This window comes from Suncus etruscus, chromosome 10, assembly GCF_024139225.1.
Source record: "Suncus etruscus isolate mSunEtr1 chromosome 10, mSunEtr1.pri.cur, whole genome shotgun sequence".
Classification (NCBI taxonomy): Eukaryota; Metazoa; Chordata; class Mammalia; order Eulipotyphla; family Soricidae; genus Suncus; species Suncus etruscus.
The window spans coordinates 112,647,090-112,674,948 of record NC_064857.1 but is presented as its reverse complement, the minus strand read 5'-3'; the positions used below and the strand labels follow the sequence as shown (position 1 = coordinate 112,674,948).

The following is a 27,859-nucleotide window of genomic DNA, read 5'->3' as shown; positions in this document are numbered from 1 at the left end:
GTGGTTCTCATGCAGTATCTATACTACTGAGAGGAATTTTGATTGATTCCATGAGCTGATGGGAATTCAATCAGAAGAGAAGCAAGTATATACACTGGTACTAAAATGAAAGAGGGTCAAATACCTACAAATGTTTTCTTACCACTGCTGCTAGCCTTTGTCTTTGTCTACGTGCTCCTTCTCAAAGTTGCCATGACTTGCCTATGTTTCATCTATGACTTATGACGTACTGTGACTTATCTATAACTTATCTAGTTGCCTAAGTGACCTTTTCCTCTCCTCTAAGTTTCTTCCTAAGATAAAATTGAAGGAACGACAAAAAGACAGTAAGTTAAAATAAAATGTAGACATGAATTAATTACCTTAGTAGAGACAACGACTAGGTGAGTTTTCAATATAAGCAAAGCTACAGGTACTCTGTGGGCACCTTTGTGGTACTGTCCAACTTCTAGTCCTAATTTTCTCTTGGGAAAAATCATGGGGCTGAGTCCCACCTTCCAGTCAGACTAAATTCCTTGGCAACCTAGAATTGTTTCAAGTTTGCTGTGAGACCCTGCACAGTACAGACCTCACCTCTCAGCAATTCATCCAAGGGGCAGCTGGCAAGCTGTACCTAAACTCCACTTGTTCCCACAACATGAAAAACGTTCCTTGTCACTCTATTATTTGAGAAGACATGAACTCAGGCTAGAGCAAGGACTTGCTTTTTGTAGAAAAGAAGTCATTCATAAATAAAATCATGGCTTTTTTTAGTACATCATCATTCCATCACAGAAAAGAACTTCAAGAGGATATGACTAACAAAATAAACTGCGTTATTTAGAGATTATAAGGAAGAAAAGAGAGAAAGCTGAGAGAACATCTGAGGTGGATATGCAAATGACCCCCTCCAGAATGGGAAGGGATGCCCTTGCCTTTGTAGAGTTGGTTTTATGAGTTTTCTCCCACATTGCCCTCCTTTAGGACTTTTTACCTAGATAAATGACTGTTGCTATGGGTTTGTTAAGGAGAAGCGCTTGAAACTTGCTCTGTACATTGCTCATGTACTTGCATGCCCTATTATTCCTGCATAACCCTTTATTCCTGCTGGAGCTTATCTCCAGAGGAGTCCCACAGCCTTCTCTAGGCCTCTGCTGGTGTCAGTTAGATGCTTATCAGACCTCACTTCTTGTACCCACAAACTGTACCTGGGGCCGGAGAGATAGCACAGCAGCGTTTGCCTTGCAAGCAGCCGATCCAGGACCAAAGGTGGTTGGTTCGAATCTCGGTGTCCCATATGGTCCCCCGTGCCTGCCAGTAGCTATTTCTGAGCAGACAGCCAGGAGTAACCCCTGAGCACCACCGGGTGTGGCCCCCCCCCCAAAAAAAAGAAAAAAAGTTTTAGCTGTTTCAGGACTAGTCACAGAGTAATCTCTTCAAATCACAACTTGACTTATTATTACTTTCCAAGAACTCATTGTCATTTTCTATTAATCCCACCCCCTGTAACTACCTGTGCTTCAAGACCATATAAATGACAGATAATGACCATATAAGTGATCCTGCATTTTTACTACAAATGAGAAAAATATATCTTTAAATTCTCTCTATTTTTTCTTCATCTTTATTTTTATTCAATAAACTGTGTATGCTTTTTATGTTGAAGATACACCTCCAATTTGTTATTTGTCTTTTCATTTTTAATATGATTTTATTTTGTCTTCAATAAAATTTAACAAAATTTAGGGATGGAGAGAGTGCATAAGTAATTAAACTAAAAGAATGAGATCAAATGATAATTTCAAAAGTTAAAAAATACCAAAGGGCCAGAGAGATAGCATGGAAGTAATGCATTTAACTTGCATGCAGAAGGACGGTGGTTCGAATCCAGGCATCCTATATGGTCCCCCAAGCCTGCCAGGAGCGATTTCTGAGCGTAGAGCCAGGAGGAACTCCCGAGCGCCACTGGGTGTGACCCAAAAAACAAAAAAGGGGGGAGATGGAGAGATAGCATGGAGGTAAGGCATTTGTCTTGCATGCAGAAGAACAGTAGTTTGAATCCTGGCATCCCATATGGTCCCCCAAGCCTGCCAGGAGCGATTTCTGATTGTAGAGCCAGGAGTAACCCCTGAGTGCTGCTGGGTGTGACCAAAAATCCAAAAAAAATAAAAAATAAAATAAAATACCAAAGGAAACATCTATATTAAATATGTTTTCTTAATGCAAGCTTATTTGATTCCACATGATTGACCAAATTATGTTTTCTTTTGGTTTGAAACAGTAACTCTATAATATGCATTGTTTATAATATAAATACTCTTGTCTTTTAGAACCAGTCTTCCCTTTAGTTTTTAAAACCAAAAAAAAAAATCTTTATAGGGGCCAGAGAGATAGCACAGCGGTAAGGCATTTGCCTTGCATGCGGCCAACTCGGGAGGGACCTGGTTTGATTCCCAGCATCCACGTGGTCCCCAGGTTGCCGGGGGCAATTTCTGAGTTCAGAGCCAGGAGTAACTCCTGAGCACCACTGGGTGTGGCCCAACAACCAACCAATTAATCAATAAATAAATAAAGTTTGTTTTTTTTTTAAAAAAGACAATCTTTATCAAATTATATTTTTCATTTTATGTACTGCAAATATTTCTCATTTGCCTCTGAATATTTTTAGATCAGTAGTAATGGACTTCATTGAGAAAAGAAGAGAACTCAGAAACTATATTAGCATTTCATTTGCCATGATTATTACATCATTTTAATTTTTATAGATTAATATACATTCAATATCTAATAAGATTGCTCAGTTTTTTTCACAGATTACCTGATTCCCCAGGGTTGTGAGGCACCCACTCACCAGTCAAACACAAGACATTTTCTTTTATGGCCTTTTGCCCCTGGGCCTCTCTATGCTTCATTTTTTATGACTACACCAAGCCCAAATTCACCCTCCTTACTTCTATCAAATAGGTTCATATTCAAATACCAACTGTATATGAAGTAATACCTTCCTGTCATAGTGAAATAAAATTTTAAATTTCTCCACTAATATCAAACTAGTTTGTATGTTGCTTTTAAGATTTCATGATGATTTACTGTTTCCTTTGTGGATATATCTTTTGAATACAGGGAGTGTTGACTTATAATTTCTGGATTTTAAATCCAGTGTCCAATATCACTTATTCTCTCTCTCTCTCTCTCTCTCTCTCTCTCTCTCTCTCTCACACACACACACACACACACACACACACACACACACACACACACACATCACACATCACACATACATATAGCAGTAGCTATTTTTAAAATTCACTTAACATGAGACAGGGACCCCAAACCCAGAGGAGAAAGGCCGGGTGAGTGTCTTGCTCCCGCGCGGCTGTCCATCCCAGAGACAGGGACCCCAAACCCAGCGGAGAAAGGCCAGGTGAGTGTCTCACTCCCATGCAGCTGCCCATCCCAGAGACAGGGACCCCCAGCCCGAGTGGAGAGCCGACTGGGCATCCTTGGATACAAAGGGAGGACAAACCAAGATGGCAGCCTTTCCTTGCGTTTCCAGGTGCCATCCCAGGGTTAGTGCCAAGACCAAGACCACCAACCACAGAAGATGGACTGGAGTGACACTGAGGGAACAGAACTTCTACAACCACAAAGACTGACTTCATCATAAGCCCCACCCCTGTAACTGTGCAGATACTGAAATCTCTAGATACAGAGGTCTCACTATATCACCCAGGACAGAGCAGAAGCCTCCCCAACACCACAAATGCACCACCGGGAGAATAAAGGATCATGAACAGAGTCTATAGTTGATCCCATGACAACATACTCCAAGGGCAGAGAAACCCCATATCTCTTAGGCCATGTGAATCCCTTTTCGAATGACCCCAATATTTACTGTGCCTGGGCAGGAGGGAAAAAATTGTTTATTTTTCATATATTACTTTTTATCTTCATGTACTACTATTATTATTTTTATTTACCTATCTATAATTGGTCGATTTCTTTGTTTTAATGTGGTTATTGAAGTTATTGCCCCCACTTATCTTTTTTTCTCCTCTTTTTTTTTTTCTGTTTTTCTTTTTTTCTTTTCAGATTTCTGGGTGGCACCCGGCAGTGCTCAGGGATTATGCCTGGCTCCAGGCTCAGAGATTGCTCCTGGCGGGCACGAGGGGCCATGTGGGGCGCCAAGATTCGAGCTGATGACCTCCTGCATGAAAGGCAGACGCCTTGCCTCCATGTGATCTCTCTGGCTCCTTCTTTTCCCTCTTCATGGGCTCTGCCATGGTGCCTACCTCAAGACCATGGCGTTTTGGTTTTTTTTTTTTTTTGGTTGTTTGTTTGTTTGTTTTGTTCTGTTTTTGTGGTGCTTAGCGTTATTGTTGGAACTCTTAATAGATATTTGACACTTCATTTCGTAGGGATAGAGTGTTTCACCTTCTTTTTCTCCTTCGTCTCTCAAACCAATGACGAGAGCCTCCAGAAGAACTCTGCTTATTTCCGGCGTATTCGACTTTTACCCCAGTTTATTATTTTTCTCCTCTTCAAACAAAACCACATAACTTGAACTAGCTAGTCCTGCCCCCCAATTAGAGAGGGAAATAAAGGAGGCATCAGGACCAAACAGGTGTAAGACTATGAAGTAATAGGATAGGTACAGAGGGGACCACATATTCTAGCAGCCCTGGGGATGAGGGAAGAGGATATGGGAGGTAGGACAAAAACGGAGGATTAGGGAAGACAAACCGGTGATGGGAATCCCCCCTGATTTTATGTAAATATGTACCTAAAATATTATTGTCAACAATATGTAAGCCACTATGATCAAAATAAAAATTATGTTAAAAAAATTCAAAGCTCAAAAAAAAATTCACTTAACATAACAATTTATCTATTGCTGGGAGATTATTAGCCCAAGTATAATTGTTTTTACTATTTCTGAGATTATTTCCTTTCTAAGAACTTAAATTATTTCTCTATTTAATTCCTATAATGTTGTCATACTTTTCCTTTCACCTTTACTGAGTAAATTAACAATGTATCTTTAATTACATCAATATTAACCCTTAGATAATTTATGTTAAATGTGGGATGGGGCAAAAGAGGGGTATGCTGGGAACAGGGTTGGAGGGAGAACAACACTGGTGGTGGGAATACCCCTGATTCAATGTCACTATGTACTTTAAATATTACTGTGAAAAACTAGTAATTCACGTTGGTCACAATAATAATTATTTTTTAAAAAGTGGTAGGGGAAGCAGCAGACAAATAGAAGCTTGGCTGGCTCAGGTAAAATCCAATTGACTGCTCAACTATCCTAACATTTTCTCTTATGACTCCTTCTGGTTTCTTGTGCATTGAATTGCTGCCAATCCATCCATTCCAGGATTGGCATGAACATGAAATACATCAACTACAGGCAGTAGCTGTCAACCCCAGGGAAACCCAGCCAACCAGTGAGCCCCAGAATTAATCCCATGCTCTATCTGTGAGATAAAGATAGAGATATAAAAAATCCATGGTTGACCATTGCAAAGAGCACATTTGTCATAAAGCACTTATTTCATGACCAAAAATATTTTGACTTGAAAATAATTATCATACTAATGGAAGTTTATTGTTGACTTTTTTACAGTCATGCAGAGCACAAGGCCAAGGTGAATGAATGAGCCCCAGATAGTACTTCCAAGTCATGGGGTACAAAGTCAAGGAGGATGAGTCATCACAAGTTAGTAAGAAAGTAGGAAATTTATGTACCCTTACACAAGATGTAATAGGAGTTAGGGCTTAAAAGAGCTGTCCTTGCTAGTTTGCTCTGCACTGGAATTGTGATTGAATTTTCATTCATTCTAATACGTTCCTGGCAACAGTACCTCTCAGACTGAATTTTTCAGGAAAGGCCACATAATTCAATCATACAAAGTGATAATTGAGGGAAATAATTCTGACGTGCTTCTGGCAAAGATATCCTCCACATTAGAAAACAGATATAGAATAAGATGAATTTTCTTTGATTCCTCCAGAAATTACTATCTTTGTATTGATGCCCAAAACTTTTACAGTCTGCTTGGAAGACATCTATCCTGAGGAAAAAGAGAGAAAGTTGGACAGAACCCAGAATTTTAAAATTTAGCACTGACTCCTGAAATTGCAATTATGGGAGATAACAAATGTTATAATTGCTTGGAGGCTTGAAATTGGGTTTTTTTTTTTTTACTGTAACTTGCTTCCAAAAACAACTTTAATTGATACCCAGTTGGCCATGCCTGCTGGTTCCAGACAGGAGTGAATTCATATAAACTACTGAAAGCTACAGAGTAAATTTTTCTTCTGAGACCTTTAGGAAACCTATAAATTCAATAGTTTTGAGTGAGCTTTCTTAAATTCATAGATCAAGTTAAGTAAAATGACTCTATCATGAGAAAAACTAGCTCTTCTACCATTCATCCAATGCTTGGTAAACCCAATGAAAATATAACCTCTAAGGAGATCTCCATAAAAATACACTGAAAAATAAATGACTGAAATAAATTAAATAAATTAAATTAAATTAAATTAATGACTAAAAATAATAAATAATTTTGTAACCACAGTGTTTAATAAATTTTAAAAAAGAAAGAAGCCAACACTTTATTATTTTAATTTTTATTTTGATCATAATGTCTTACAGATCTTTCACAGTAATATTTTAGGTACATATTAACATTGAATCAGGGGAATACCCATCACCAAATTTGTCCTCCCCCCATCCCAGTTCTGCAACCCATATCCCCCACTATCCCCCACTATCTCCCCCTGGGCTGCTAGAGTAAGTAGTCCCCTCTTTGTCTAGCTTATTATTAGTAATCATATATCTGTTTGGTCCTGGTGCCTTCCCTTGTTTCTCCCTCTATTTGAGAGGCTGAGCTAGATAAATCGAGTTATGTGGTTTTGTTTGAAGGAAAGAAAAACAATAGAATGGGGTAAAAAAATAAGAAAAAATAAATAAATCAAATATGCTGAAAATGGGCAGAGTCCTTCTAGAGGCTATCAACCTCAGTTTGAGAGAGGACATGAAAAATGATAATTGAAACACCACAACAATACAGAAAGAAATGTCAAATTAAATATCCAGTGAGCATTAGAGCAATAAAGACAAGCACCACACAATAGTCTCGGTTCTGAAATCAAATCATGTGCAAAAAGAAAAAGAAAGATAAGATAAAATAAAATAAAATAAAATAAAAATGGAGACATCAACTTCAATATCTATACCAAAATAAGGACGTCAAAAAATTGATCAATCAATAAATATATATGTGGAAAAATGATTATTATTTTGTGCATTTTTTTCCTTTTTTGCCCCTGCATAGGCACAGTAACTATTGGGGATATTATAGAGGAAATTCCCTTGGCCTAGGACAGTGGTCGACAACCTGCGGCTCGCGAGCCACATGTGGTTCTTCTTTACACTTTTAATTTTGCTCTTCTGTGTGCTGGACTGCCCTCCAGGATTCAGTTCTCTGCTCCCAGTCTCTGTGAGTGCATGCCCTGTGTGCAGCCCAGGCAGCTGGCTCCAAGAGTGTAAGATGATACCCAGTATCAACCCTAAACAAAGGTGGTGTTTCCTCAATGTCATCCTTTCTCAAACCTCTTCCTTTGATATGTAAAAGTCCACTGAATATGTACTTTTGTTTCTTTCTTGACCTGAAGCCTCCTGGTATTGGGAATTGGTTTTAATAAAGAAAGAAGTGTTCTAGCTTTTTGGGCTCAAGGCAGAGAGTACAAGGTAAAAGGCCATGGACTCCATGATCATCCTTTCCTGGCTAGATTTGGTTTATTATTTCTTTCCTGCTACCCTGCTTCTTCAGACCAGGTTGGGTGGGGTTTAGAAATACAGTGCCTGGAGTGATCTTAAAACATATATTTTATTTTGCACAAGAGTGGGCATCTTCCATGAAGGGATTCTCAACCCAGAGTTTTCTTTTCCATGGATTCTCATTGTCAGAGTACTCATGATTAAAGTTGTGAGCTAATGCCCTTAAATGCTGTTTTTCATATTGATTATTATTTTCTGCATAATATAAGTGCCAATCAGAAATTTTTTGCAAGAGTGGAAACATTTCAATATCTCCTTCTCAGACACAGCTATCCCAGAATCAGATTCTTTTTTGAACACATCCATCTTATGTCTCACTGTAAAAACTACTTGTGAAACTCCCCTGCAGAGAAATATTAAATTCATAGAGAAAATGAACAATGTCTGCCAAATACACAAGCTTAGCTACCCATTCCTTGGCCAACTGGGGCTATACAAAGTCAGAGTTCTGCTCTCACAGGAACTGCACTACTTCTTCCCTCTTGCCAACAAGGCGAGAGAGCACCCTTCCCCTTCACAGCCACTTCACTTCTTCATGGAGAAGATGCTAGTAGTGGGCATCCATACTCTCACCCAGGGTGGTGAATAGCCTGGATTTGATCACAATTGTGAATTTCACAAATTATCTTTACTGTGTCATCTGTCACAGAGTTTAGTTCAACAGGGAGGTTTTTTTTTTAATCCAGTCTATCATACAATGAGTGGATACAATGTACGGTGTGCAACTTCTGTTTCTACACAAAAACACTGAGCCATGCACAGTGCATCAACTGTATATACATCAACACATCAGATTATTATTCTGAGTGAAATGAGAAGGAGAGGTGTAGACACAGAATAATCATTTGTGGATATAAGAATAATAAATGGCAATATGGTAATAATGTCTAGTGAAAATAGGGATGAGGGACAGGAGGACTAGTCCATGTTAGGAAGCTTGCCATAAAAAGTGATGAGTTCAGTTAGAATAGAGAAAGTACATTATGACATTGATAGTTGGAACTTATCACTCTGGACAAGAACTGGATACTGAAAATGGATAAGTGACATGCATGGTACCCTTTAATGAAGAATATTGCAAACCATGGTGTCATAAGGGAAATTTTGTAAACCTCAGTGTTATAAAGGAAAAGAGAGAGAGAAAAAAGCAAAATGCCTGCCCCTGACATAGGCAGAGGAGGGTGAAGGGGAAGGAAACAAGGGACATTGGTGGTGGACATTGGTGCACTGGTGAAGGGTGGTGTACATCCTATGATTGAAACTCAAGTATGAATAATTTTGTAACAATATGCTTAAGTAAAAATTATTTTTAAAAAGCTTCAGGTACTCTATCATAATTCCTTTATGATATGATATCATATGCCTTTAACAAAGTGCCGTTTTTGTTTTTGTGTGTATTTTAGTTTGGCTTCTTGCAGCACACACTAAAGTGTCAATAGATTTTTTTCCTTTAGTGAAATCATTACTTTTCTCTGGAACACTGCCCTTGCTTTTAAAGATTGTTAAAAGGTTTTTCTCTTTTACCTGTTTCATCTCCATATTTTAGGGTTTCAAATTTTCAGCACATTTTGGTTATCAAGAGGAAACGTTTTGAAATGTTTTGCTTACTTATTATCAGAAATCAAAGCATTTTCTCTTGAGAAGGGTGTTCACTATCCAGAATTAACAAACAATCAGTGGATTCAAAAACTGTATTTCATGGTGGATGTTACTTCACATCTAAATCAGCTTAATCATAAACTACAGGAGAAAGGAAACACAATTTTTTCTATTACAAGAAGTTATTTGGTTTGAAAACAAATGATCTGTTTTTGCTGAAGATTTTGACAGAGAAACTTTGATTCACCTTTCAAGTCTGTGAAACATTGACAAGAAAATAATTCTGATATTGACATTACCTATTTTAAAATAGCACTTTTAAATATGAGGAAAGCTTTCCTCAAGAGGTTTCAGCATTTTAGAAAAAGCAAAGTGACATTGGCCTTTGTTAAAAAAAAAAAAAAAAAAAACCTCTGGATGCCACTGTAAGGAAATTAAATTTTTCTCCCTTTAATATCGACATTGGCAACTTTGAAATGCAATTTCTGGATTTAAAAAAAAAAAGAACTGTGGAGCTCGAAATTTGAACGTCTTTTTGCTAATTCAGAAAGATTGGAGAAACACAAATGTGAACTTAGTTTACAGCACAAGTGGTCTGCTTTGAAAGACCTAGAGAAGGAAGATAAGTTGAATAGTATTCCTGACTCATATAATCAACTAAAAAAGCTAGTGTTTGCTGTTCTTTCTTTCTTTGGGTCTACATATTTATGCGGACAAACATTTTCAAGCATGAATCTTATCAAGAGTAAATTGAGAAATCATCTCATTGATGAGAACCTAGAATTGTACCTAAAATTAAAAACAAACATACAAACCCGACTTACTCAAACTATCCAAGGAAATGCAAGGCCAATATTCACATTAGTGTTTGTGACTTTTCAGTCATTGCCAAAATGTAATTTTCTCTACATTGTAAAGTAATTTTATGGAATTCAACATTATCGATAAATAATATCATTCTAAAGTTTTTGTTTTATTAGTTATGTTATTTGTGTCCTCCTGACCTATGTGGATACTTGCATGCAGAATATTCTCAATAAAACCTTATTGAAACTAAAAACAGTGTACCATCCTATGTATTTTCAGTTTTAAAAAAGTGGCTCTCGGGGCTGGAGAGATAGCATGGAGGTAAGGTGGTTTGCCTCTCATGAAGAAGGTCGGTGGTTTGAATTTTGGCATCCTATATGGTCCCCTAAGCCTGCCAGGAGTGATTTCTGAGCATAGAGTCAGTAGTAACCCCTGAGCACTGCCAAAAACAAACAAAAAAAAAAACAAAACAAACAAACAAACAAAAAATGTGGCTCTCAAAATATATTTTAATCTTGGTTTTGACGAGATTTGGCTCAGTTGAAAAAAAAGATTACCAACCACTGGCCTAGCAGATACAGGGTTTCTCCACCCCTGAAGTATACTGTCGTGGGATTAATTATAGATTCCTTGCATGATCATTTACTCTCCCCTCGGTGCTTTTGTGGTATATGGAAGACTTCTGCTTCGTCATGGATGGTAAAATCAGACCTCTTTATCTAGAGATCTTGGTAACTGCAGCTCAAGGAATGGAGCTTATGATGGAGTCTTTCTTTGTGGTTCTAGGAGTTCTGCTTCTTCAGTGCCATTTTAATTCATCTTCTGTAGTTGGTATTTTTAGTCATTATGTTGCTCCTAGGATGGAGCCTGGGATAGAGTCTTTCCTTATGTTTCTGGAAGGCCTGTTCAGTTGCGGTTGTCTCAGTTAGACCTCTGGAATTGGAGATCTTGTTTGTTGAACAGGTTATAGGCCAAAAGCTAGGTTAGAGCTTTTTGTTGTAGTTGTTGTTGTTGTTGATGTTGGTCCCGAGATGCGTACTGTATAGTCCTGGTTGTAACAACCAGTCATCTGTATATAGCGATCCTGGCTTTTGCACAGATCAGAGGGTGACATGTCTTCTGATTTTGTCTTATCGTAGGCTGGTGAGGAAGGATAAATGCTCTTAGATCTAATTGTTCCCATTTTCTTGTTGTCAGGTTATCAATTTAGAACTGGCGTATGGTGATGTCAGAGCAGCATTATGAATGCACTGGAGGGGATTTGGTTCCTGGAGCTGTTGTGGAGAACTCTATTGTTTCTATGTCTGGGATCCAGGGGTCAAGGCTGGATGGTCAATGCTTACTTCTCTGGAGTCTAGGTTGGTTCCACATGACATAATTTTAGGGTGGAAGATGTCCCTGTGTTGTAAAAAAAAGTATGAGTTCTTATCCCTAGTATAAGAGCTTGTTTTTAGACGTAAAATTTCCCTTATTTTTAATATGCCTATGCAGGAAGAAGTGGTGCTACATTATATTGCATGTGGATTTGGGGGTGGAGAGAAAAGAAAACAGACACATGACAAAAACTAAAAATATATATGCTCAGACATATCTAAAGAAAAAGAGTTTCTTTATTTTTGTTATTTTTTTTAATTTTTTTAATTTTTATTGTGACCAAAGTGCATTACAAATGTTTCACTGCATCATTTATGGTACATAGTAACAATGAATGAGGGACATTCCCACGACCAGTGCTGTCCTCCCTCCACCCCTGTTCCCAGCATGAATCCCATATCTCCCTCCATTACCCCCCAGAATGCTAGTGCAACTGGTCTCCATTTTACAGCTTGTTGTAGATTGAACATTCATTCCACCATCATTGAAGATAAAAAGGATAAGAAAAAAGGGAGAAAAAATTTGGTAACAACTACCAAAAAATAAAGAGAGGAAAAAATGGAAGAAAAAAGAAAAAAATTCACCCAGCAAATAAAAAGAAAAATAAATCACCAAATAATAACCACAAGAGTGAAAAGGAAAGGAAAAAGTGGAAGAAAAAATGAGAAGGAAAATAAAGTCAAAAACTAATAAATCAAAACAGAACAAGAAAAAGTAGGGGTGCTGGAGTGGCAGGGTTTGGCTTTACCACCATTTTTTTTTTTTTTTGCATAGGCACAGTAAGCATTGAGAAAGAAAGAAAATTCCCGTGGCCTAAGAGATTCAGGGTTTCTCCATCCTTGAAGCATACCATCATGGGATCAACCCCTGGCTCCATATATACTCGTTACTCCATCCCAAAGGCTTTTTTGTGGTGCCAGGAAATTTTCCTCTCAGTTGTGTGTGAGAAAATCAAGCCACTGTAGCTAGCGATCTTTGTATTTGCGCAGGTTGTAGGTCAGGGTCTAGGATAGAGTCTTTACGGTTCTAGAGGTTCCTATCCATCATTGTTGTGTGTTTAGTCTTCTGTAACACTTGCTCCCTGTTTTCATTCAGTCCCTAAGCCGAAGCCTAGGATATTATGGATCCAAAGGTTCTGCTCAATCTCTGTTGTCCAGGTTGGGCCTATGCAATAAGACATCTTGTTGTTGTTGTTGTTGTTGGAGTCCTGGGCTACAGCGTAGGGTAGGATTTTCCTTATTGGTCCCAAGGTAGGTTCTGCTCAGCCATAGTTATCAAGGTCAGTTTTCTGTTGTTGGTGCTCTTATTTTTTACAGTTCAAAGGACAATACCTCTTCTGATTTCCATTTAGTGTTAGGTGATGTGATAGGACAACCTGGTCTTAGTTGTCCTTTCCTCATTGTCATATCAAAACTAGCACAAGTTGGTGCCAAAGCAGTGAGTTTCTTTAAAAAAAGAAGATTAAATAAAAGACGTACTTAAATGAATAAATTGGGACCGGGAGGGATAGCATGGAGGCAAGGCATCTGTCCTTCCTTCAGAAGGACAGTGGCTCACATTCCGGCATCCCACATGGTCCCCCATTCTCACAAGTGGCAACTGCCAAGCACAGAGCCAGGAGCACCCTCCAAGTGCTGCCAGCTGTGACCCATAAAAAGCAAAAAACAAATCCAATCAAAAAAACAAAAACTAAAACAAAACAAATAATGATGATGATGATGATGATGATGATGATGATAATAATAATAATAATAATAATAATAATAATAAGCAAACAAGAAAAAAAAGAAAAAGGGAGAAAGTGATACAGGAGATTACATTTGGAGAGAAACAGTATAAGAGGTAGTGTTATATAGGTTTATACTTATGATGAAAGTATAGGCTTTCCCATTGTCTTTTGAGATTTTCTTGTGAGGTGTGAGCTCCAGGCAGGGAGGTCTTGGGTAGAGTTCTTGCAGTGGGGGTCCTTTTGAGCTAATCCGGTATCAAGCCACAGTCTACATTAGGGAGAGGTGATTAGGAGGGCCACACTGCATGAATCAGTCAGGGTATTGGCTTTATTTTCTTGCCAGGAACAAGGTGTGAGTTTGAGTGGGTGTCTCTTCACTTTGGTACTGGGTACTGGTTCGTTGGGGTAGGAGGTTGGTCTTGATGCCTAATGGGTTAAGAACTGAGGGTGAAGAGTTATAATATGGTGGGAATATTAGAGATTGGATTGAGGGGTGAAGGGATAGTCGGATTTCAGAAGGGGGGAGAGGGAATAGTACATGGGAGGGGTTATAAAGGATTTAGGTATGGGTCATTTGTGGTTTAGGTTTGTCTCTTAAGGAGGATTCCTATCTCTGTGTGCTCCTGCCCACATATAAACATATAGAAGTTAGCTTAGGTATATATTAATGTAGAGAGGTGGGGAGGGCACGAGATGCGCTGAGTACAGAAAGATAGGTAGGTATAGTACTTGTAAGGAAAGAAAACTAAAAGGTCAACTTTTGGATATGTATAGGTTTTGTGTCTCGAGTACTAACCATTGTGTTAGTGAGGTCTATCTGTATAGGTGTTTACCCTTTGCAGTATTGTCCACAGCACCCTATATATCAGCTTTCTTTTCTTTCCTATAGAGGAGGTAACCATGTGGTTTTTATTTGACATGGATTGAATTGATGAAAATGAGGAGGAGAAGGTGGAGGAAGAGGGAGACAAGAAGAGAGAAAAGGAAAAACAAAACAGAACAAAACAAACCAACAATTAAACAACAACAACAACAAAATATATAAAGTAATGAGAAGAGAGGGTAAGAGGAAGGGCATGTTAGTTTGCTTGAATGTGTTCGATGCTTAGGCCCTGTAGTAAAAATCTGTAGGTCATGGTTGTTGCTTCCGTGGTCTGGCTGGTTATGTGCTTCAGGTCCTAAAAGAAGGCATAATCTAGAGATAAAGGGTGTGTTAAAGAGTTTTATCCAGACATTTTCATGATGCAAGCTGAGTATGGTGCCTCGTGTGACTGAGCACCGAGGTACCACCATAGGATATTCACCCTTTGTATCCAGGAACCCCTATGGAAGCCAACACTTTAATTTGAAATTATCCATTTTTCTTTAGATATCAAGTTTGTTTTGTTTTTTGTTTGTTTGTTTTGGTCACACCTGGCAGTGCTCAGGAGTTACTCCTGGCTCTATGCTCAGAAATTACCCCTGACAGGCACGGGGGACCATATGGGATGCCAGGATTCGAACCACCGTCCTTCCACATGAAAGGCAAACGCCTTACCTCCATGCTGTCTCTCTGGTCCCAGATATCAAGATTTATAGTAGTATTGATATCAAGATTTATAGTACTAGTCTTTATACATTTCCTTTTTTGCTTTTGGGCCACACTTGGTGGCACTCATCGGTTACTCCCGACTCTGCTCTCAGAAATTACTCCTGGCAGGCTCTCTGAAATAACTCCTGGCATGCTGGTGATCAAACTTGGGTTTACCACATACTAGGCACATGCCCTGTCAACTGTACTATGACTCTGTTCCCCTATTATACATTTTATTCATGCATCATTCTAACACCTCACCCACACCAGAGTTAATATATCTCCCTCCACTGATGTCATCAGATTTCTCCCATTTACCAGTAGCACCAGCTAAACTTAATTTTGTAGATAAAATGTAGAGTTTTGATTAATTTGGCCATTTTCTTTTCTTTAAAATGTTTCTTCAGATTTCATATATGGATAGATCATTTTCTGATTGTAGAGGTAGTGACACTTGCACTTATAGATGACTCACTATAGCTAAACTCCTAAAATTCCACAAAATCGTGAATCAATATTTTAATTCATTTTTTCAAAAACTGTCTTTTTACCTGCATATACATTTTAGAAACTGTTAATAATACATATTATGACTTGCAGAAAATAGATAAATCCTACATACATACACATATTAAACATTATAGCTGATAGAGTCTGTTTACAGAAAGGGAGCCTTAGACTCTGTTTGGCAGAGAAACCTGAATTCATGACTGAGAGCAATACCCTTCATCCCCAGCCCTCTGCTTAGTGTTACAGGCATTATACAGATGCACATGTGATCTCCATGTAATGTTCTCCTCTGTATCTTTGAAACCCTTTTTTATATAGATGCATTTAAAGCACATCCCAGAACTAAGACTTGTGAATTGGTCTCAAGTGACTCACGAAAAAGTTCTGCCTTGGCTCTCCTACCTTCTCCCCACTATGAGCTTTCCTTATAAGAGAATGAAGGGAAATAGATCTGCTTTTGTATGATCATCCATAAATTAAAGAAGCATACCATCCAGTTAGAGAGAAAAGTTCTGGGGTTTTAATTTTTGGTGGTGGTGGTGGTGGTGGTGGTGGTGGTGGCTTTTGGACCACAGTCGGCAGTGCTCAGGGGACATTCCTGGGTCTGCAGTTAGAAATCACTCGTGGCAGACTCAGGGGACCATATAGAATGCCAAGGATCGAACCCAGGTCTGTTCCAGATCGGCAGCATGTAAGGTAAATGCCCTACTACTGGGTTATCCCCCAGGAAAGTATATTTGTTAATCCAGGTGTTTCTCTGCTCTATTTCTAAGAATTGGCTATTTTTAGCTCTGTGTGATCTTTAAGAAACGACTTCCCCTCACAAGAGGAGTGTAACTAGCATTATAGTGGCATGGAAACATTCAAGAAAGAACTAATAATGGTCACAGGCTCACAGGGGAAACTTAGATTTCAGCAAATGATGCATAGATAATAGGCATATAAAATACATTTCAAGTAAAACAGAAAGTGGATGTAGAAATATGGAAGCTGCTATAACTTCATCCCAAGTCAACTGCATATGAGTTGCAGTCACAATGAATTTAGGCTTGAGCCTATTAATGATAGTTGTGGCCAAGAGAGGAAAATGTGTGCTGAAAGATATTTGGAATGTTGGAAGGAGGAAAGCAGAGTGATGAGAATGATAAGGGAAAAGCAGAGAGATTGTGTGAGCTTTAGGAGTCTCTGCTTCAGAGAGCATCCTATGAATAAGTAATGTCTGGAGAATTTTAACAGAAGAATCATTCTCTATCCCAGAGCAGAAACTCTGCTTTCAGTATGTACAGCTGAGGTGAAAGCGGAGTGGAGGTACCACAAGATTCTAGCAATAAACAGTCACAGGATTGCTAGGATTTCTCACATCAATAGCATATATAAAACTGGAACAATCCAGATAAGTATGTCTCCTTGGTAAGAATTCCAAAGCGGTGTGGAATTTTCCATACTATGTGCTTTCATTAGGGAAGGTAAAAATCACCTCATTCTGGAGGTGAATGGTGGTGAGATTATATAACAATGTACTCCATGGTTCTCAAAAGCAGCCTTTTGTCTGCAGTCCCACATGCTGCAAAGAGCTGGGGAGTTCTTTGGGTAATTTTTCTATTAAGACACTCATCCAATTAGGAGATATCTACTCTTAGGACCTAAGTTTTTCTTTCTTTTTGTTTTGTTTTGTTTCTTTATTTGTAGGCACATGACATTGCCCAGGGCTTACTCCTGGCTCTCCACTCATGGATCACTCCTTGGGGGTCAGAAGACCATATGAGATGCCATGGATTGAGCCTGGGTTGGCTGGATACAAGGCAAAATCCCTACCCCTCTGTATATATATTACTCTCTTTCTCTCTCTCTCTCTCCCTCTCTCTCTCTATCATCTATCTATCTATCTATCTATCTATCTATCTATCTATCTATCTATCTACATATATATATTCCCAATGAATCCACCTCCTAATACCATCAAATGAAAATTTTCAACTTGAATCTTTTAATGTATAAATAAATGTATAAATAAACCACAAGGCTGTGGTTGATGCTGGGTAGACATCTGCATCTGTGTTGTGTGTGTGGTGTGGCTGACCAGTAGATGAGTATTCCTGCATGTGTGAGTGAAGCCACTCCCAGGCTGGTGCTCTCCTCTTGTGCCCGGTGACTGCCCAGTGGCAGCTCCAGCTGCCCTTCACTCCCACCTGCTACCAAAGTTCCTGAGTTAATGGGATTATAAAAAGTGGAAAAAATTTTTTGTAAACTTTGTTTTATATTTAAAAATCATTAAGTTTGTGTGTGTTAAACATAAGGTCCTGCCTCTGTTGCTGTGTTTGAAAAAAAATAAAGTTTTATTAGAATAATTATTTTCCCAAGCAAAAAAAAGCATTATATTATCATAAAACATTTTGCTAACTTCATATATATCTATTCTCTCATTTTCTGAGTAATTATTGTGAGTATGACCAGAGTGTTTGTGTTCGTCGAGATTTCTGGAGGACTAGGGTATCATCAGAGGTTCAAATTAGTAAAGATCTTCATTCTTCTTTCTATGCAATATTGGCCAAACTATTTTCTAATACTGTAGTACCTACCAAATTTGGCTTTCTTGTTCAAAGGTAGCAATAAAGTCACTTAGAGTTAGTCCTAGACTCTCAGGTAAGGCTTCTAGTCCTATCAAAGAAAAAGGTTCATACAAGGCACAAACATTGGAGATGGGAGCCCTGGGGTCAAGCTGAAGTTCATATAAATTTAATTTTGAGTAATCAGCAAGCAGAGAATTCATTACAAATGTAAATCTTTCTGAGTCAGAATCCTGTGTTTGGATGCCACCTGACATGTTTACTTTCACCAGATTCTTACTTCTTCATCTGATAAGGGAAAAATGTAGCTGGCATCTGGTGTAATTCCATCAACTGAAAATATAGAGACAGGTGTGGTTAAGAAGCCCCTCCTTCCATACTAGAAAGTTGGGGTAGTAGACAAAGATATATTTGATCCTCACAGTTAGAACCTATCAACCATATTTTTTAAAATAATTTTTATTGTGACCAAAAGTGAATAGCAAATCTTTCACAGTAATATTTAATGACAAATAATCAGGGCCATTCTCACCACCAGGGTTGTTCTCCCTTCACCCCTTTTCCCAGCATGTGTCCCATATCTTCCTCCTTTACCCCCCAGAGTGTTAGTGTAACTACTCCCCTCTGTGTATAGCTTGTTGTAGATTGAGTATCGATTCTGTTGTCATCATTGACTTTGGATTTGGTGTTTAAGTCTGATCATTTTGTATTTCCACTCAATGTATATATGGCTGTTTGGTCCTGATACCATTCATTTTTATTTTCCCCCTCAATTCATTAGGCAGAACAAGATGATTCAACCTACCAACCATTTTAATATTGCCTCTGGTTCTCTCTACAGTGTCATCTATGCCATTGTGATCCAAAATATTTGGATATAAATAAAGCCCTTGAGACTGGGCTTTCTAACTGCTCGGGTAAGTGTCTTCTCTGCATTGCTTTGTTTTTTCATGTTTTCATTAGCAAACATGAGTTTGGACTCTGGATATGTTAAGGGAGTACTGTTATGTTGGGGTACAGCCAGTAGATCGAACCCACCGAAAGTTCTGCATAGAAGTTTTTGAATTATTCACTTGAACTAGACACTGAAAAAAATGTTATAGAGAGCTTTAGAATTGGGTAGGCTGTAACAGCATAGTCCCTCAGAGTAACCTTTGAAACAAAACTCATAGTCTATCTAAGTTGAATCCCATTTCAGTGAACTTGAATGCTGTGAACTTCCTACCTACCAGTGCTATCAGACCCTCTTACTAGAGTCTTACCAGGCAAATGTTGCTAACTATGGGGAGAACATAGCCAACCTCATACCAGAAAGAGAAGAAATAGGGCTTCTTGTTTTTCTTTACAGCTTTTTTAGAACCACATGGTTTATTAGTGATATGGTATTAACATTCCAACACCATACTCCCCATAAATGCCCTAGAGTCTCCTTCCATATATCCCCCATACCTATTCTTTAGTAAGCTCAATTATTTAGACAGGCTCTGTTCCTTTTGGCCATTTGTTGTTCTCTTACTATTTTTCATTATATCCCACATATGAGAAAGATCATTCTGCATCTGTCTTTCTGATTCACTTCTTTCAGTATAATACCTTGTAATTTCATCCCCATAGCTCCAAGTTGCATGATTTTTATTCTTTGTATAATAGACTGGTATTTCACAGATTATTTTACTCAGTCATCAATTTTTGACACTTTAGTTACTTCCAGAACTTGAATATTGTAAATAGTGTTATAATAAAAAAGAAGCATGAGTGTTTTTGTGAAGCAGTGTTTTGGGGCCTGTTGAGGTAGATGCCAGAAGTAGAATTGCTGGATTTTGTGGAAGATCAATTTTAGTTTTCTGAGAAATGGCAACATAGTTTTTCTGTGAAGTGGAACCAGTCGACCTTCCCACCAGCAGAAGATAAGGTTCTTTTCCCCTACATCCATTCCAGTATGGGCTGTTCTCATTCTTTGTGATTGTGACAATCACTACCTCTGGTAGTAGGTAATATCTCATTATTGTTTTGATTTGAATTTCCCTGATTATCAGTTATACAGAGCATTTTGTTTCATATAACCATTAGCCATCTGTGTGGTTTTACATTAATGTGACTTAGTTCATTAGAAAGACTATGTATACTTTTCCCTACGTGCACTCATACACGCAGTTTAAATTATGTGACTCCTTCCGCTACTACATAAATAGATACATTCATAAAATGCATACTTCCACACACAAATAAATATATTAGTATACTCAATCTCACATTTACACACTCAATATGCACAAACATGCTCACCCTCAGGCACTCACATAGGACAGCAAGATTTATCAAACACTAACTCCTGGAGTCTGAAAAGCTGGTTTCCATTCCAGAGATGCCTTCAAAAACAGGGTTGGCAGAGTTCACCTAAGAACTGTGTCTCCTCACATAGTCATTTAGCTTTTGAGCTCTAAGATGTTAAATTGTGGAGAGACTTGGCTCAAGGCCTCCAATTTTCAGCCTTTAGTGAACTAAGAACAAGCTCATTTCCCTCTCATTTGGCATTACTTTTTCTCATGCGAGAAGGTGTGGTGGACTCTCAAATACTCTTTGATACAATTTTGATACAATTACTCTAATGTTCTAAAGAATTACTAGAGATATGTATATCTCGGTATCTCCATATGAATTAAGCTCAATTCTGGTGCATTCATCAACAATGACGCACTGTCTGGAGAAAGTCAAATGAACAAAGGCATGATTACTGTCTCTAGGAAGTTTTATACAGTGGGTCTCTGTCCTGGATTCAGAAGGTTATTTCCTGGGTTGCTTTTCAAATACACCAGTACCTGGACACCACAGCCTGTGAGATCTACCATTTCCAGAGTGAGCCTCTTTCTCTGGAAAATCTCCTCAGATGATGTTAATGTACTAATGAGCTTGGCAGTTATAGGCAGAAAGACAGTTATAGGCAGCTGACTTTTATGCTGAATGTCAATAAAAAGCAGCAGTCGACACAAGCTGGTTGGTAATTTTCCAATCATGATGAAACTAGTGTTCAGCTAAGGCTCTGTTAGGTTCTACATAGATTCTTGTACCGCCCTCACACTAGTCTAGTCTCTGCACTCTGTATTTTCTAGACAAGCAATCAGAGAGGATATGTAAAGTACATTCATTTCACTCATTGTGAGTAGCACTGAATAAAGGCTAGAATTTTATCTTGAAAATAAAATATGGATGAGGGTATCCTTTGTATATAGGATGTCACATAAAATATGTTAATATACTAGTTGTTTAATATAGTATTCTTATTACAAAAGTACTCGAATAAAGATGTTGAACAGAAAAATTTATCGTGGTGGTCCCAGAAATTTAGGATATAATTAAATATTTCAAATTTATAGATAAGTAGACATCCTTTAATAATTATTGTTGCTACAACTCCCTAACATCTTGAAGAAAAATGAAATTAGATTTCTTCCTCACAAGGAAACAAACTTCAAATTAAATGTTTACATTAAAAAGAGAGAGAGAGGGACTGATACAAAGAAAGAGAAATGATAGGATGAAGAGAGGAAGGAAATACTTTTAAAACTTAAAATTACAAATATCTGAAGATAAGATTATAGCAGTGCAATGTTGATCTGAAAATTATTATGTGTGTATTGTGATACATAAGAAAGATTGTGCCATCACAGACTCTTGAAATTCTTGTAAATTTTTTACCTGAAAGAGCACCAACAACATCGTTTCTTCTATTGAGGTAACTGTGCTTTGGAGAATGATTGATGGATGAGAGTTGGTCACCAGAAAGACTGAGTTACAAACTTGACAGTTTAGTTCTGTTCCTTCTTGAATTTTCCAGAGAAGGAAATGGGGCTAAAAATGTAATGACCGGGTCTACATGAGGAAGCCATAAAACTCAAATCTTATGACCTTCAAGACACCTTTCTTCTAGTGTGCAGACACATCCAGCTTCAGAAATGGTTCCATCCCAACATAGTGGTAGATATTCTTGTGCTTGGGATCTTCACAAGTCTTCCCTCATCTGACTATTCATCTCACTTCTTTGTTACAGGCTTTACTTAGCTATTAAAATTAAGGAATTGTTTCCTAGGTTTTGTCAGCTCCTCTAGCAAACTGAACTTCAGGAAGGAGTCAGGAAAATCTCCAATTTATAGTCAGTTGATCATAATTACAGGGCTTGCAACTTAGAAATGAAGGAGTACATGGGAAGTTTATGGAAAGGAGCCTTTAACCTCTGGAATCTCCAGAAAGAGTCAGACTTGAGTCAAATAATTGGACATTCTATTGATGTCTAAGAAAATGGTTCTGGATAGATAAAAAACCTCCATGTATTTCATAATAAGTGTCAGAGTTAAAGTTCTTGCCAAGAGACAGACAAGAAGCTGAAATCTTCCATGGAGGAAATACTCAATAGAAGAAACCCCTCTTTAATTAAGGAAAATGCATTCTTCCTTTTTCCATATATTAATTTTCATAGATAGATATGAAATATCTATAATGAGAGATGTAGCTATAATGTTGAGGGGATCAAAGCAATAAGATATAATTTCTATAAAAATGTGACTATGTACAAGAATGTTATTTGCAACTATAATTAAACACCATTGGCCAGATGAGAGAAATGTGAAAAAGGACAAATGGCAAGATAATGATAAAATTTAGCTGTCTCTTAAAATTTTGTATTTTTATCTTGCTATTAAGATATTCTATAATTATATAAACTATGTAATACTAAATAAGAACCCACTGCCCTTTGATCTGAATGGCCATTATTATATAAGACATACTTGAGATACTTATTTTCCTCTCTGTTGCTGTGGTGGCTATATCCTAGGTATCAACACACTTGGTTATAATGCTTACATATTTGGATGCTGATTTTTTTTGTGTTCACACAATTGCTTCAACCTTGGCAGTGACATGGGACAGAGCTGAGAGTTACACTTGCAGGCTCAGCTGTGAACAACAACCTCTCTACCACTGAGCCACAGCTTAGGGGCCATATTTATTTGTTTACTTGCGTTTTGTTTGTTTGTTTTTTCCATCATCAACTCAGTGTCTAGAAAAAAAAGTATCTCACAGTGCACTTCTGCATAACTTCAAGAGTAGTCTGTCTCCTGAAAGACCCAAGGATCAGACTAACATGTATCCATTGAGTGACTGGATAATGAGCAAGAGCAGCCATATCTAGATGTTTCTAACATAGAAGAAACACCCAAATGTGAGAGACTCAGAAAGTGTCTGCCTACCATCAAGTAACCATGTTAAGCCTTCCATCCCTCTGTCTAAAAATTACACAAGAGAAAAATAGTCCTTTGCCATTAAGGTAGCATGTCTAGGAGAGCCTGGCCTGGAGTGGGTACTGTGCATTCTCAAGCATCCAGTGCTTAAATGAGTTATCACTAACAAGAGCATGACCCTCTTGTGACGGTGACCACACTAAGAGTAATGAGAGGGTTTGGGAAAGCTCAAAGCTTGATTTGGAGGGGAATCAAAGGAACAAGGTCAGTGTCTTAATCTGCCAGGCTGTTAGGCTGTCATAACAAAGTACCATAGACTGATTTAAATAATATAAATGTACTTTGTGTCAGTTCTAGAGGCTGGCAAGTCAAGGATCAAGGTGTTGTCAGTTATGCTCCATCAGAAATTTTCTTCCTGAAAAAGTCTTTTTTTAAACACACACACATACACACACACACACACACACACACACACACACACACTCACACTGGCAGACAGACATTGTGGAGATAAATTAAAGTAGGCAAAGCCCATTATTATTTGCTCATTGTTCCCCCACTCAATATTCCAGTGGAGAGCTTTCCAGTGGAATAGCCACTGGTTGGTGGTTCTTGGCATGAGAGGCTGTAGGTGACTAATTTAAGAAGTGATGGGGCCGGCGAGGTGGTGCTAGAGGTAAGGTGTCTGCCTTGCAAGCACTAGCCAAGGAAGGACCGCGGTTCAATCCCCCAGCGTCCCATATGGTCCCCCCAAGCCAGGGGCAATTTCTGAGTGCTTAGCCAGGAGTAACCCCTGAGCATCAAACGGGTGTGGTCCGAAAAACCAAAAAAACGAAGTGAACATTTTATGAGGTTGATTGAGAAAGCATGCTTCTCCTTTTCTGTTTAGTTTTGAGTTGATAGCAAGGACAACATTAAAGACGTTGCCTCTCATTAATCACGTTTGGATCATTTGGAGTAAATTGCTACAAGGTTTCTTGGACACCATAGTAAAGAAAGGCCTCACCTCCTCCTAGTCTGGCTTGCAGACAACAGTGTCTGGTTCCTGTCTAATTACTATAGATCATGGCTTCTTAAACATATTCCACTTGCAACTCCTTTCATCCAAGAAATGCACTACATTCAAATACTGCCAGAAACAGAAAGGATTTATCACATAGTTGAATTTTTAATTAATTTCTGAACATTAGGTTTTCATAAATCTTTCACTATTGCCAAATTGTTTATGACCCCTTTTAAGGTTACAACACACAGAGTAGGAAGCAAGGCTGTAAATTATAGGAAGCTTTCTGAATGACTGCTTGACTGTGGATCAGAATCTCATTGACATATATGATGTGACCTTCAGACAGCAAGGAGTGTTAGTCACTTCATTCCAAACATTCTCTTCTAGAATAAATCTTCACACACCCTTTGCAAGGGCTATTACCCTTTACATGTGGAAGAAAGGTTTAAAAGATAAGGAATTTGCTTGTTTTCATAAGTAGCACATAACACAAGATTCAAATAACAAGTTAACATATGATTCATCATATGCCTTACTATTTGTGGGGAGGGGATGACTTGGGAACACACCACCAGTGCTCAGGGATTACTTGCTGCAGGTGGCTTCTGTACTACAGCCATCAGTGGGATTTCAATGACTCCATTACAGGGAGAGTGGGTTGCAAGGGCGGTGAAATATGAAATAATGAAACCACACACAAGTATGTGGGGCCAACACATCTTCTGGCAGGAGTGTGACAAGTTTAATTTTTTCTAAACAGGGTGTTTTATAGGGGTAAGCCAGTCACAGGTGCAAAGTTTAATAATACTTAAGCATATGGGCGTATGAGATGTTACACATGAGATGTAACAATTCTGAGTTGCAAAAGGAAAGGTCACTCTCAGGGCAGCTTTTAACAACCAACCTCAAATGGAAAACAAGGGAAACTAAGAAGTAGAAAAAAATCTAGGAACATGGTCTCAACCAATGTGAACTCTATTGTTTTAAAGGTCAAGGAAGGTGCCAAATCCCCTAAAGTGCAGTTTCCATTTTCTGAGAAGGATCAATAGTCCAGGATCTGCATTCTGACTATGCCCTTGTTTACCAGACACTGAGGCTGCATGAACATAAGAGAAAAAATATTGTCTTTTGATTTTAATACTAAATATTATCCAGAAAAGGAGTTCTCTTAGTAATCTTTGGTGTTGGTATTTCAAAAAGAATTTGATTGAGGCCATATTTTTGCCTGAGAATTTACACAGGAGAGATAGCCAAATAATGATAGAAAATGTAATACCAAGCATGAATCTATCTATCTCTTTGGGAATTCCTCAACTATCCACGCAGGGGAAAAGGCAACCACAGCAGGCCTTTTGAAGAACCCCATGGGAAACACCTCAGATCTCCACACCAGGGAAATCTAGGGACACATCTGATGTACTGAGTTCCCCTAAAATGGAGATGTTGTTGCATGCCGTGGCAGTTACTCCTGACTCTGTCCTCATAAGTCACTCCTGGCAGTTATGGAAGATCACATGGGATGTGATCTCAACCACTGTAGGCCACATGAAAGGCAAATGCTCTACTTGCTGTGCTATCACTCTGGCCCCAGAAACCTTAATTTTTATCCTTTGATCATGCTTTCTCTCCAAAGGAATGGCATTATGGACATTAAAAAGATGATTATTTAAAAAGATAGAGCTCAAAGTGGGGTGAGGGGAAGAGTGTCATTAAAAATTCCTAACTTAGGGGCTGGAGAGGTGGCACAAGTGGTAAGACGTCTGCCTTGCTAGCGCTAGCCTAGGACGAACCACTGTTCGATCCTCCAACGTCCCATATGGTCCCCTAAGCCAGGAGTGATTTCTGAGTGCATAGCCAGGAGTAACTCCTGAGTGTCACCAGGTGTGGTCCGAAAACAAAAAAAAAAAATTCCTAACTTCAGGGTCTGAGCAATAGAACAGCAATAGGCCATTTGTCTTGCACACAGCTGACCTAGAACAGGCCTGGGTTCGATTACTGAGTGCATAGCCAGAAATAACCCCTGAGAGTTACCGGGTGTGCCACCCCCCAAAAAAATTTCCTAACTTGGATTTTCTGGCATATTTTTTTCTGCACACGTTGAGTGTACTACTGCCTTCAGTCCCTATTCTGTCTCATCTTCTCATGTGTTCTTCTCTAAAACTTTTAAAATCTGAAAATGACCACTAGAACACCTGGTTCCAATCTTATTTATGTAATCAACTTTCTGTATTTTGGGTTTCAAACCAGATTGGTTTGATCTCTTGTCTTTTCAGCTAGTTTGAGTTGACTCATGTTTCCTTATCTGACCAAACCTCAGAGTTCAAACCCCAACTGATTCACCTCTTCTATTTCAGCTACTTATGATTCAATGAAGTATTGACCACTCCCATTTTTATTATACTCACTACTCACTCAGGAGCTAGCTTAACAAATTGAGCACAAATTTTGTGTGCAAGAGACCCAGATTAAATCTTCAGTACCACATGGTTCCCCAAGCATAGTTAGGGATGACGCTAAGCACTATGCTAGAATTAATTCCTGAGCACTTTTAGGTGTGGCTTCAAAAAAAATTGAGGTTAGCAAAGATTTTTCTATTCTGTCAATTACGCTATCACTCAGAATATTTCCAACTTTCACCCACTTTTTTGGCAGGCCTTTCACAACTGCATGTCCCCAACTTCTTTCTTCATACCTCCGATACCTCTTACATCTTCACTTTTTCAATTTTTACATTATTGGGGGCCCTGAACTACCCATCTCTGAGTAACTCAATGTCACAAAAAGATCTGACTTTCTTCTGCTAAATGGCATGCCACTACCTTCTGTAGTGGTGGAAATAGCAATGTGCATTCTTATTCTTTAATTCAAGTCTCTGTATTATTCTGCTGTTTATATCTTACTCTCACACTATCAGTGATCCCTTGTGCATGAGGCAGATGGTTGTCTCAAAATAGACTCTCTGCCTCTTATTCCTAAATGAAACTCATTTGATTTTCTATCTTTAATGCCAGGTAGTTCTGGAGTAGTTGGCTGTTAAATAAGTTTTCCAATGGTGTTAGCACACCGGGATTATTGCTCACCGACAAGGAGACATGAGCAACAATTAGCATGAGCTAAAACTCACTTTGTAAGCACAGGCTGCACAATTCAAACCATCATTCATTTAAGAACCATTTGCATTACTGTAAAACATGTCCAGTTTCTCCTCTTCAAAGACTGGTAGAAGGAAAATTAAGAATGTTTAATACATGAGCAAAGAGTTTGGAGAACCAAAGTTAGAGGAGATGAGGTTTCCCACCTTCTTAACTGAATTTCACCAGCAAATATGCTTTGATCCAGTCTTCACCACTCCCAGTCATTTTCATTATCTGTTTTGACTAGCTAACTCTTTCTTGGATAAAGCAACCAATAATTCAATTAACTAGCTTACTTGTCATTTTTCCCTCCCCTCCACTTTCACCATAACAATGTCATTTCTTAAAAAACTCACTAAGTTTCACCTTTACTTGTTCTCTTTCTGTCAGTATGTGTTCCAGCAACCATAGCCAAATACCTTTTTAAATTTAATTCTCAGTTATGATTCATTTTGGGTTTTATTTGTTTTTGTTTGTTTGTTTTTGCTT

The 27,859-nt window shown here is 38.4% G+C and overlaps 1 protein-coding gene across 1 annotated transcript in view; it reads left to right on the top strand.

Annotated features, from left to right (window-relative positions):
• NPSR1 (neuropeptide S receptor 1) overlaps positions 1-27,859 on the top strand; it is a 249,539-nt gene that overhangs the window by 200,825 nt on the left and 20,855 nt on the right. The window contains 2 exon segments of the mRNA XM_049781739.1: positions 18,835-18,869; positions 18,872-18,910. Coding sequence (XP_049637696.1) covers positions 18,835-18,869; positions 18,872-18,910 — 74 coding nt within the window.